Source organism: Rattus norvegicus, chromosome 5 (genome assembly GCF_036323735.1).
Source record: "Rattus norvegicus strain BN/NHsdMcwi chromosome 5, GRCr8, whole genome shotgun sequence".
NCBI classification, from domain to species: Eukaryota; Metazoa; Chordata; class Mammalia; order Rodentia; family Muridae; genus Rattus; species Rattus norvegicus.
In genome coordinates this window covers 22,326,851-22,340,429 of record NC_086023.1, presented here as the reverse complement: position 1 = coordinate 22,340,429, position 13,579 = coordinate 22,326,851, and the positions used below count along the sequence as shown (strand labels likewise).

Sequence of the window (13,579 nt, the reverse complement as noted above, 5' to 3'; positions counted from 1 at the left end):
ATATCTTTATATGTCTATCATTGCCTGGAACACTGTTATGAGGTTTATGACTGTGCGATGCAACGTTGAAAATTGAATACCGGTTATGAATAGGTAATTAATAAAAAGGAGATGAAATGTCTTATGAGCATGTAAAATATTGCTGTCACTGCTAAGCCCAGATGCAATTTTAAATGCAGCAAGGTGATACTCTTTCATTACTAGACTGACAAAATTTTTAATGACTAATAATATCTGGGGTTGGCAAGAAAATGAAAAAGCAAATGTCTGCACTGCATTGCTGATGAGAATATAAGGCGAGTCCTTCTGGAGTACAGTTTGGTTGAGCTTATCAAAGACAGAAATATTTTTCAGCCAAAATAATGTGCATATACCCTAGAACAACATTTGGCTTGTCAGTCTATTTAATTCTTATTTAAATATTAAAATAAACGTTTAGAAATGAAACAATTGCATTCTTTTTTCTTTAAAAATTAAATACTTACGTTCAGTACATATTTTGAACAGCAGACACCAGAAGGCATAGGAAAACGACTATAATTCCCATGACCCACCCACACATTCATTATAGAAAATGTGAGAGCAGAGGCAATGAGTTTTGGCTACCTTTATGACTCGGAACATTTTAAAGGTGTTATCAATAAAATGAGAAATATTAGCTACAGAGGTTAAAGCAAAACATATACCTAGAACAGTGAAACAAAATTAAAGCTAGAGGTGTGTAAGTCTGACTAATTAAAAACTATGCTGAAAGTTTGTACATCAAAGAGTGGGTAGGGAAATGTTCTCACAGAATGAGATGTGAGGAGAGAACTTGGCTTATTTGTTTGTTTGTTTGTTTGTTTATTAATTATTCAACATTTCTGTTGTTTTTCATGCTGTTATAAGATCTATTCAATTACAATACTGAAGAAAAAAATGAAACATCATCTAAACTTCCCAAGATCAAATGTACTCTATTTTTGTAATATTCTAAAGGAAAATGGCTAAATCTGGGTTTCAAAGCACTGGTCAAGTAAAAGAAGTTCTGACAATAACAATAGCTTTAAAAACAAAAACAAGGCTGAAGCCAGTACTGCTCACTGAGCTTCAAAACAGAGTTACACAATTAACTGGGCAGGTTCTAGCTAATGCTTCAAACATTCTAAATCTTTCCTACAAAAGGCTGTCTAGTTAAGTGAAGCTACTCTTTGTGAATTGAGAACCTGAGTGTCCCCATTAATGACAGGTCCCCAAATGGGAGCAGAAGTTCTTTTGTTAGTTCTAAATGATCAGAACACTCAAGCCAGAATAGAATGTCAAGGAAAACAGATGTTTTGTTTACTCCAACAAATCCTTTACAAAACAAGTTAAGTTTCCTCTGGGTGGTCATAACTCTTAGGGCAGAGATTAATTTGACACATAAGAAGGAAGAAATACTACAGCTTGAGAAGATGAAAATGGAACTCGTTTCAGCCAAAGAAGAAAGCAGGCTAAGGTGGCTTCATAACTCACCCACTGCAAGCCAAGTCTCTCTTCTCAAGTGCTTCCATATAAATCAAAGAGGAACACACCGTCTTTCACTATGTGCCCCAAGAGGAAAATTGCTTTAAGTCAGTGGAAGTTTGTGAAATAGGGAATGGAGTTCAGAGGCAAGAAATACAGTGATTAAAACCCTTTTAAATGTAATATAAATCTAAACTGGAATGAAATCGTGTCACTGGCCCCTCTTTGTGGGGAGAGGGTCTTAGACAGTCATTCAAGACTTTGCTGACAGTAGCGTCATCCAAATTCTTCTATCAATTAAAAGAACTAGTGATTTGATTGGTGAAACTATTTGGTAACAACCACATGGCTGGCCTCTGGGAGCTACCCACAGGAGGTACCACACATTTGGAAATCTCTCTCTATTTGTTTATGTTCAGTGGATGTCTAGGAAACCATGATAGTCTTCAGCCTAGGTCAGAAGCCAGAAGAAGCTGGATGCTGATGGCAGAAAGGGAAAGTAACCAACATTGGGAGCATCAAGAACAAGGGCAGCAGCAGCAGCACTGGTAAGGAGGCAGGAGAGAAAGGAGCAGCAATTAGGCGAAAGAGAAAAATCCCTTATTATCTGGATGATGCAGCCCACATTTAAGGTGTGTCTTCCCATTTCAAATAAACTACTCAAGAAACATCCCATATGGGTGTGCCTTCCAGGTTCATCCTTAGTCGATTCTAAATCCAGTCAAACTATCAACCCAGATTTACCATTATAAAAATTTTCATCCACTAACAAAGCCTTACCTGTAGAAGTTCTGCTATTCCCCAGATTTATGAAATGATACTGTATAATAGCCGCTTGATTACAAAAGGCTAAAGCCCATGTCAATCCCTAATGAAGAGTTGTAGGAATTTCATCAGTTTGAGGGTATGCTGCTCTATCTGATATCTGATTTACTTCCTTTTTCCTCTAGAGGAAAGTAGTGTGCCAGAGGTACCTGACATTCCATGAAATCTGGACAATTCTATTTGTGCAGAACTGAAGGTACACCAAGTATATGTAGCTTTAGGTTATATAGATAAGTGACAATTTCTTCCTTTATGTTCATTCTTTACCACGTTGGTCCAAGGATTTTTGAAAACCAGATATATGAAATAAAGTATAAGAAATTATCTGGATTCTGTTTTTTGTTAAGTTCCATTGAGAAACCCTATTTGCTGCTCATCAGAAGTCAAAACCAGAGCTTAACAGATATGACTGGTCTTGGGCATTCATTTAAAGTACCCAAGAAAATGTCTACCCGATTTCCACAGAATCACTTTGTCATGGATCTCTTACAGTTACTCTACTATTTGAATAGTGTTGATAGTGTCTTCCTTTATTCCCCGAATAGACCATGTGTGTCTGAGAGACACTTGTGATATAACCAAGAATGCTAGAGAGGCTTACAGTAAGTATCATTTAGATTTTATTTCTCAGACCCCATCTAGTGTAAGGTTAACTGCTAGATTTTTAATAAAAACACAAATGTTCAAATATAACAATGTATAAAGCTATGTTTATGTAATGTATTTTTTAAAAATATAAAATATGAAGGAACTCTTTGGATAAACTGTCAGACATTTGAGGGGAACTTTCCTTGCCTCTGTGCTATCTTGTCACCTTGTAAACTTTGTTGCCTCCTGTGGGGAGAAAAGCCACAGCAACCCTGTGATCAGTTAATTACTATATAAGTGCAATTATCTTAGGCAGTTACTTAGTTCAACTGCAATGTTATTGTCTAAATGCCTAGAAGTAAATCAAACAATTTGAGAATGAGAGAAAAATGAAAAGGATTGATGTCAAGTAAAAGTTCATAATATTAGAAAAGAAAAAAGTCCTTTGCTTCTTAATCCAGAGGTTTATTTATTCTCTATAATACATGCCAGTGAAAAGGCAGCTAGATTTATGATGAAGTATACATCAGATTTACAGAAATAGCCAGAATGTGCCTTCTCTGCCCACGTATTATTGAGAGTCCTCATTGCTGTTATGAAAATGTCTAACAGACAAAACTTAAGGGCTCCTACATGAAGAGACTTCAATCCACAGTCCTTATCTTTACTGACAGTGGAACTGCAAGAAGACACAGAATATTGTGGAATAAGTCAAGAAAGATGTTCCTTTAATGATACGCAAGAAGGAGAGAGAAATTAGGAAGAGGTCAAAGCAGGATGATGTCACCCATGATACATACTCTGAGGTCCCATAATGAGATCATATTAGGAGTCCATCAAAGGAGTAAGCCATTTTCTATGTCAGAATTTTAATGACCTTTCTGTCATGACAGTAATGACAAGCAGAGGCATAAAGTATTTACTAGCCAATAATCAAAGATGAAAGTTTTAATGAAGAATATATATGTTACAAGACAGCTTGTGAATTCTCATAGAGAGCTGAAAAGTTAATCCTGAAAAGAGTGGGGTCTTTCTAAAATACTTAAGTTACTTTGTCCTATCATGTGACATTTGGAAGAGGTCATATTTGAATAAGTAAGAAGTGGGCATTTCAGTATCTTGTCAAGTAATATGCTTTATAGTGTGTCCCTTTGTCTTTGTTAAGACTGTGCATTTTGGGTGATGCCCCATGGCTTGTTAGCATTAGATATCACAGGTAGCTGAATAGGCTGGCTCCAAGCACTCAGAATCTGATTGTTAAAGGGTAGGATATATTTAATCTTGCATTTGTTTTTTTCTTTTTTTGTCTGTTCATTTATCCTCTGACAGATTAGTGATGTCAAATCATTGACAAGATATGAAAACATTTTTTCTTCTCCATCTGCTTGAAAATAATGGGCATTGGCAGGGAAGGGGAGCAGGGCTGCTTGGAATTCCTGATCTGTCATCTGGTTGTAAAACCATAGGCATAAAAGATTTGTACTGCATTCTGGGAGAGGAAAGAGAATGTTTATTGTAAGAAGTTGAAGATTTTGACTTTCTTGGAAGTCATGAGGTCCATGAGGTGCCAGGAGTGATGGATAAGTGGATAGGTGTTAAACATGATTTTGAAAGCTGATAGAAAAATAAGGTGTTATAAATTGAGTCTTTGTCCTGGAATTATCTCAGAAGTTTTCCTAATGACCAAAATGATGTTTTGGTAGAAGGGATTCAGGGTTAGGATCTGACAGTAAAATAATGCAAGTTTGACAAGATTTTATAGTAAGTTATAGTTGGTAAGAGACAAGTCTGGTACTTGGTCATTCTTTAACCAAGGCTGAGTTTAAGGGCTTCATGTTGACTGAAGACTTGGTAAGAGACTTAATGTTATCCATGGTTATTAAATTATATCCTTGAATATGATGAAAGAATATATTTGACATTGTAGAGATTGACTGTAGAGTATTGGATGTGAAAAAAATGTTGTGAGAAAATGTTAGAGACAGAGAACAGATGCAAGTTGACACCCTGAGACAGAGGGAGTGAGAAGAGAGGGGAGGGGGGCAAGGTCAAGCCATGTTGGAATTTTCAACACCAAATTCTCTTCTGCTCTAGACCCGCTCAGCCTTCTTCACTCTCTGTGGAAACCTGGGAAGCTTCCTTCCTCTGCATTTTTGCCTTAGATACTCTTTCTTCCTTCACATTCAGGTCTTGAGAGGCACAATACAGTACAGAGGACAGAGGAAACAAAGGTTAAGGACCAATGCTCAAGGTTGTGTCCTTGTAGGATCTTATTGAGATTCCTGTACTGATCTCCAAAGAGCTGGTCAGTTTTCATTACATTTAGAGCTCTTGGTAAATTCCACCAACTGCCCTTCTTTTTTCCTATCAAGCTGAAGGTGACTAGAAATTCCTGTGCTTAGTAGCTTTGGGATGGGAATTTCCCATTCCCTGAAGGCCTACATACATATTTCAGTGAATTCTTTCTAAGTGGTTAACTTCTAATTCCATGTATGCTGACTTTTTATTGATAATTTATATTAACCACAGTGTAGATGTGAGGGGAACAGGAAACAGCTAGGTGAGTAGGCAGAATGGATACCAATAGAATATGATGGCCTTGGAATCAGGTAGATGATTTCAAGTAAAAGTGAATGTTGTACTGTGATATGTTGCAAAATCAAAAAGGACAATCAAGAGTCATCCTCAAATCTAGCAACATGTAATTTTAAAAGCATTTTTAGTGGAGTGAGGGGCCAATGACAGTGAAAAATTTAAGGCCAGATGAGTCATCTACTTGAATCTGCATTTTCAACAAGAACTCACTGGAACAAGTTCCCCTGCCTGGAAAGTGCCTCTTTTCACTGTTGCTCTGTTGTCAATTTCATATCCCCACTTTCCTTTTTCACTTACTTATCAGACAAAAACAGGAATGCTTAGAGATATGGCAAAATGCTTGCAAGTTGACGTAAAATTTTCTGCAAAACTGATGGCACTGATAATGAGTCAGTGGATATATTACTTGGTTATAATGTCTCATATCCCTAAGCTACATGCTTACCACTAGAAACAAATTTCTGTCAGTACAACCCTGATTTTTGGAAATAGATTAATAAATATATTAAGGTATATTTCTATAAATTGGCAACATGACTTCCCTACAGTATGGTTAAAGGGAAAATCTTTATTGAAGATGTGAGACAGAGCACAGATAGAAGTATCTGGAAAAGCCCAGAGCAGAGAAAGAAATAAACCTGAACCTGTCCAATAGAACAGACATGGAGAGAGAGAGGAGAGAGAGAGAGAGAGAGAGAGAGAGAGAGAGAGAGAGAGAGACAGAGAGACAGAGAGAGAGACAGAGAGAGAGACAGAGAGAGAGACAGAGAGAGAGACAGAGAGACAGAGACAGAGAGAGACAGAGAGAGACAAAGAGAGACAGAGAGAGACAAAGAGAGACAGAGACAGAGAGAGAGACAGACAGAGAAAGGGGACAGAGAATAGCAAGAGAGAGAGTAGAGTAAATATAGTGAGAAACAATAGCAGAGAGACAAAGACAGACAAACCTAGAGAAAGACAGATAAAGCCAGACAAACAGAGAGAACACATTCAGAAAAACAAGGTTATAAAGAAAATGAGTAGCCGGGGAGAGGGAAGCTCCAGAGCTGGAGGGAGTTTAGAGTAGAAGAGGAAAAGGGGCTAGGATGCTAGCTGGAAGACCAGAGGCCAACATGAGCTTTGTTATGCTAGTATGCACAACAGGTAGCCTGGTATTTCTCCATCAGACATAAGGATGATACCTCCTTTGGTAGAAGAGACCAGGAATGGTGTTTTTATCTAATGACCAGAAATGCCCATTTGGACTGCCTTTGAGAGTTTGGGGAATTGGAGCTTCCTTTGAACCTGACAATACTAACTCTTAGGTTAGTTTGAAAACATTGGTAATACTTTGTTGTACTCGTTGATGCTACCAAATATATATCTTATTAGGAATAGTTAGAGCTATCTTTACTAAAACAGATGGTTGATGTATGGGATTGAATTCTTCTTTATATAAATGAATGCAGATAATTTCTTTTACCTAAGGGTTCATGTTTTGGAACATGCCCATTGGTCAGTTCAGTAAAGAATGGCCTTTTGTGAGTTTCTTCTTCACAAATAATTATGGTTGACACCATTTAGTATCCCAGGGTAAATACTATTGCAATTAAACTAAAATGTCATAGAGGACATTCCTCTCCAATACTCATAGGAACAATTAGATTTACATTTTCTCATCCTTTTGAGTAGGCCCTTCAAAATAAGATGTGAGATGGTATAAAAGGATTTATGTCAGTGAAACTTTGGTGAAAATATGACTGTATAGAGATAAACACTTATATCAGGTTGGAAGAACTAAATTACTGCCAAAATGCTAATGGCACACAGGTAAAAGAATTTCACACATGCATAAAAATATTTAAATGAAACCATAGAAAATTTCACAAATTTAGGGAAAGAGAAACCCATACAGATGCCAGAAACACATAGAACATCAAACAGATAGGACCAGAAAAGAAATTCCCCATAATACAGTAATCAAAGCAAACACATACAAAATACAAGTTGTAAGTCGAGTCTTAATTTACAGTGAAAGAAAAGCTTCCCATTATAAAAGCAGGCTAAAAAAAAAATCGTGAGTTCTAAGCCATCTCTTCAAAGGATACTAAAAGGGTTACTTTGATGTGAAGAGATAAACAGAACTCAAGAGACCTTATCAGATATGTTTCTTTGTTCAGAATACAAGGTTAACTCAGAAATTCACAGCTAAACAACAAGCAGAAAATAAGTATCTGGAGTTCCAAGGCAAAACTGGGACATCCAAATCACTCCTTCCCTCAAAGGCTCAAGGAACATTCTGGAAGAGAATCAGGAAGGACTGAAACAAAGCACTGTCTTTTGAACACAGTTGGACACATACGCACACTCATGAACTAACAGCAGCTATAGTTGTCTATACAGACAAAGCTAATGAACATTCTTACATGGAGTTGGGAGGGACTTAGGAGTTTCAACCCTTAACACAGGAGATATTAACAGTTGATGGGTTCTGAGGAGACTATCTTTGCTTTAAACACATGGCCCCTGGTGGGTTGATCCTGCTTCTTGTGTGGTCCCATACCCATCATTCACAGGACAACATAAATTCATCTCGGTGAGTAGTAAAAACCAAAAGTACTTGAAATTGGAAGGAATAGGGAAGTTGGTGTTAGATCTAGGAGTTAAGGAGTCAGGGGTTCAGTAAAATCAAAATACATTGCATCGATATGTGAATTTTAAAAATTATATTAAACATTTTTCATTCTTGGAGTATAAACATAAAGTTAAACATATGCAAATCAGCAGGTGTGATATAGGATATAAATACACTTAATAAAAGTCACATGACCATCTCAATGAATATAAAGCCTTTAATAAAGTTTAATGCCCTTTCTTGATAAAAATTCTGAAGGTATTGGGACTAAAGGGAACATACTGCAACTTAATTAAAGGCTATGTGTGACAAATGTATAATCAAAATAAGTGGAGAACATTCAGTATTTCTTCCCATATTCAACATAGTGTTTGAAGTCTTATGAAGCCTTTGCTAGAGCAATAGTCAAGATAATTTTCTTTAAATAAGAAATGAAGTCAAATTATCTCTATTTGCATCTAGCATGGTCTTATATTTAAAAGACTCTAAAGATTCTAATAGAAAACTCTTAGACCTGAGATTCACACGCACACACACACACACACACACACACACACACACACACACAGAGAGAGAGAGAGAGAGAGAGAGAGAGAGAGAGCAGATCACAAAATCAATATTCTAAATCAGTTCTTTACTTTTTTTGTACACTTACAATTGTGACCTAAACCTAGTCATGAATAACTCTTTAAAAATACTCCAGTAATCGATGCATGTGCTTGCAACCAGGAGCCTAGCATAGCTGTCTTCTAAGAGGCTCTACCAGCAGCTGACTGAGACAGATGCAAGAACTCACAGCCAACCATAGGAAACAGACCAGGGACCCCTACAGAAGAGTTAGGGGAAGGATTGAAGGAACTGAAGGTGAAGGTGAAGGTGCCACTGCACCCCATAGGAAGACCAACAGTGTTAAGTAGACCCTTGGGAGCTCTCAGAGCTCTTAGAGGCTAAGCTACCAACCAAAGAGCTGGTCCAAGGCCCTGGCACATATGTAGCAGAAGACTGCTTGTTTGGCCTCAGTAGTAGAGGATGTACCTAATCCTGTAGAAATGTGATGCACCAGGGGAAGGGGTTTCCTGGTGGCATCATCTCAGAGGCAAAGGGAATAGGAGATGGGGAAAGAACTCTTCGAGGGTGATGGGGGAGGGGCGACATTTGGGAAGTAAATTAACTACTTACCTAGTTAAAAGTAAGCACCAGTAATAAATCTCCCAAAGGAAACAAAAGTATTCTACAATGAAAACTCCCAAAAGTCTGAAGAAAGAAATTGAATATGATATCCAAATGTGGAAAAACTCCTGTGTTCATGGACTGGCAAAACTAATAAAAATTTCAAAATGGCCATATTAGTGAAAGCAATGTAAAGACTCACTGTTGTCTTTATCAAAATTCCAATTATTATTCACAGAAATAGAAAAAAATTACAAAACTACAAAAGAACTTGAATTCTTCAATCATTAGCCCAACTAGCAATGCTGTTAGTATATAACAAGCCATCTCAAATCATGCAACTGTGCCACAGTAACAAAACGACAAGGCACTGATCCCCAAACAGGACTGTGAAATAGAACATAGGGCATAGAAATAAACCCATATAGCTATAACTCCTTAAATGACCACTTCTTCAAGACATTATTCTGGGAAAACAGATAGCCATATGAAGAAAAATTAGCTTTCTTATTTCTCACACTGGATAAAAAAAATAAAAATATTTCATAGATTTTAATGTAAGACCTGAAACTTTGAAGCTGCTCGAGAAAAAACAGGTGAAATATTTCCAAGATAGAGGCATAGACGAAAGGTTTCAGAAAGGGAATCCAATAGCTCAAGAAATAATTGGGAATTTTTGACAAATAAGATCACATGAAATTTAAAATATTATGCATAGTGAAGGAGATAGAGGAACGGGGAGAACATTTGCTGACAGGGAATGAGGTCTGGAAAAAGAATTCTGAAAACTAAACTCCCAAACTCCCAAACTCCCAAATCAGTCGTTCATAAACCGAGAAGCTGAAGAGCCTTCTGATACGAGAAATATTAATGGTCAATAAGTATTTGAAAACAAAACAAGTTGACATTATTCTTATGAGCAGTGCAAACAAACTTTCTGGTCACATATCTCAATTAGAAGGCTAGCTGCATGAAGACAAAAGACGTTCTAGTTAGGATGTCAAAAAAAGAAACGTTATCCGTCTCTGATAGAGCCATGAAGAACCACCCATGGATGCTCACAACAGAGAACCTATATCCACACACTTCTGACGTACTCGCAGGTCTGTTTGCTGCCCTCCGCTCCTAATAGCCACCATATGGAACCAGTTTAAATGTCTATCACCAGGGAGTAGATAAAATAACATTATATATTAAGCCACATTAAGCCACGTAAAGAATTAAATATATGTATGTCAGGTCACTACTGTAAGAAAATAAAACAGAAGGGGGGGTCTTTGAGAGACAGGAAAGGGTGGGATAGAGGGTGGGAGGAGAACAAAAGAGAGTGGACAGCAGTTACGAGCAAATACATGGTATGTATATAAAGACGTCATAACGAGTTCATTGTTTTGCAAGCAAGCCATAATAAATAAATGAGTAGGGGTGGGGGTGGCCCAAGTGGCTGGGGTGCAACGTCCATGGCTAGCTGATGGGGTAGGGGCTTTGTCCAATTCGTCTGCATGGTGGTGGGAGAAACGTGGTGGCAGCCAGGGAAGCAGGATGGTCTCAGAGTCATGCGCCGCCAGCAGGTCTGGCAAGGTATCTAAGGCATAGGCTAGCAGGGAAATTTCAGTTCTCCACTTACCCTAGGACTTTGGTGGAAAACACATTGCGGATTTATGGCGATTCCAAATTTGAAGACCAGTTTCTGCCAGGCTCAGCACAACTCCCCGGACAAGTGACCTTGAGGGCTGGCTCTATGTGAAATATTCAACTGTGCTTTGAAGACTCTGGACACCGAGACTGTCCTCAAAATTAACTGCAAGTATACTTCCTTTAATGACTCTGGTAAAATCAAGCATCAAGTAAACAATGGAGGAAGACAATCACCACCGTTGTCTCACTCATGTCTAAATGTAGGCCTGGCGGGTAAACTCGGTATGTGCTGGATGTTTTGAAATCTGAAGGTACCAGTCTGAGGACGCTAAGGCCCAGGCTGAATTCGAGCAAATTCTAAATAGTTTTCTGCCTATCTTGGAGGAGCTTCTAACTGAGAAAATAAGCCAAATAAAGAAAATTTAAAAAAAAATAGACCTTTTGTTGAGCTTAATGTTCTCACGTTTCCATCAGGCAGGCACACACACCCTCTCTGGTTTACCATAATGAACCATGTAGCCCCAGTGGAGATCTGCTACGACAGCATGCGTTTTCTGATAACTTACAACCCCACCAATGAGACGATACATAAGTTCACAGAGGAACTTAAGAGCTACGGAGTGACAACCTTAGTCAGAGTTTGTGACGCCACATATGATAAGACTCTAGTTGAAAACAGTGGCATCCGTGTTCTAGACCTGCCCTACAGTGATGGAGCGCCGCCCCCTGATGAGCTAGTGGATAATTGGCTAGACCTGCTAAAAAACAAATTCCGTGAGGAGCCTGGTTGCTGTGTGGCAGTGCACTGTATGGCTGGGCTCGGAAGGGCGCCTGTGCTGGTGGCACTTGCTTTGATCGAGTGTGGAATGAAGAATGAAGACGCAGTTCACTTAATCCGGCAGAAACGAAGGGGCGCTTTCAACACCAAACAGCTGCTTTTTTTGGAGCACTACCGTCCCAAGATGAGGCCCCGAACACGATCACGCTTCAAGGATTCCACGGTGTACTGTTGCATCCAATAGGACAGAAGCTGAAGGCTTTCTCCACTATGACGTTGAAAGGATATTCTTTGTATCAGGAATGCGGATCTGGAATCTTTCTTGTGCCATCAACTAGTAGTGGATTCAATCGGTGCTAAAGCAAACAATGGAGAAATTCTCCTATAAAATGAATTAGAAGGAAAAAACTAACATACGTGTCAGAACAAGGACAAAGAAAACCTGAACCCTGACTCTCGCTCCTGCCGGCTAAAAGCACTCTTGAGTACACTCCCATCATGTGTCAACCAAGAGGCTTCACAATAGGCTGTGAGTTTGGGTAATGTTGGGCTTTCATTCTCACAACTATCACCCAAATAAATCTCTTGATAAATCACCTAGCCTTGGACATTTTATAATAACAGGAAAAATAAAGCTGATATTTGTCAACTCACATTTACTAAAATTTTACTTTGTATTTTAAATGATTGGAGTTATCCTTATGGCTAAGTGAATTTCCTACAGCATATTAAGTGATGAAGTGTGTGTGTGTGTGTGTGTGTGTGTGTGTGTGTGTACAAATAAGTGTGTGTTGAACAAATAAGTCATAATAATATTTTGTGTAAGAGTATTGTACTCCTGAGAAGCATACTTGCATTTGTTGCCTTAAGAAAGCTACTATTTAATTTCTATATATATTAAAATACTGATCATTGGCTGGAAAATTTACATGGAAACTGAAAGAAAATTAGCATAAGTTGTTAAAGAAATATGTGTGTTCTAAAGAGTGATTCAGAGTACATCCTAAAAGAAAAAAAGAAAGGAAAGAAGGAAGGAAGGAAGGAAGGAAGGAAGGAAGGAAGAAAGAAAGAAAGAGAGAGGGAAAGAGAGAAAGAAAGAAAAAGAAAGAAGAAGAAAGAGAAAGAAAGGAAAACCTTAGAGGCACTGTATACTAAAGTCTGCACCATTGGTAAAATAGATTTTCATTTTCTGGGTGTCTTAGGGAATTATGGTTCAGGAATTATTTTAATACTTTATGAAAATTAAGTTGCTTTGTTTCTACCTAAAATAATTCCTCAATTATACCGACTTCTAAAGTGCCACACTCTCATACAGATAGAAATAAATATGTTTTTACCTCTCAAAACCACAGCTGAGCACTGGGATCAGAGAGCTGTTAGCTCTCCTCACTCTGCCACTTCCCTGCTGGCTGTAGGAAAGAGAGCTCCCACGGTTTCTGGGAATAATAATCAGTGCAAGCTATTGCAAGCTCATTTCTTTCCTAACATGGCCAAGAGCAGCCCCTGCAAGACTGCTGAGACTTACTCCTGAGCCCTAGGTAGCAGGTGTCAAACCATGACCTGGTGGCATGAAATTGTTCCTAAGAATAGTTACATCAAGGTTCACCCATTTTCAAATTCATAATTTGGCCTAGATTTGCCATTCCTCGACACTGCTCTCTCCTTGGCACATAAGGAGGTGGGCAAGTCAGCAGACTCCCTAAGGTTGGAATAGTACCTATAGGTCACCACTACTATGGAATTCTATCACCGTGACTGGCAGCTGTCTTTGAGCCATCTTCTATGTCAGCTCCATTCTAAAAGCAAGCTGTAACATTTACGGTGCTCCTTTTATTTCTGTAACTGCCCTCTCTAATAAGTCAGGAACCTTCCAAGAGCTCCTACTG

The 13,579-nt window shown here is 38.3% G+C and overlaps 1 protein-coding gene across 1 annotated transcript; it reads left to right on the top strand.

Moving 5' to 3' along the window:
• Positions 1–10,716: 10,716 nt before the first annotated feature.
• Ptp4a2l1 (protein tyrosine phosphatase 4A2 like 1) lies at positions 10,717–12,346 on the top strand. Its single transcript, NM_001401898.1, has one exon. It carries the CDS (start codon positions 11,422–11,424, stop codon positions 11,935–11,937), a length of 516 nt encoding a protein of 171 aa, NP_001388827.1. The 5' UTR covers positions 10,717–11,421; the 3' UTR covers positions 11,938–12,346.
• Positions 12,347–13,579: the final 1,233 nt, after the last annotated feature.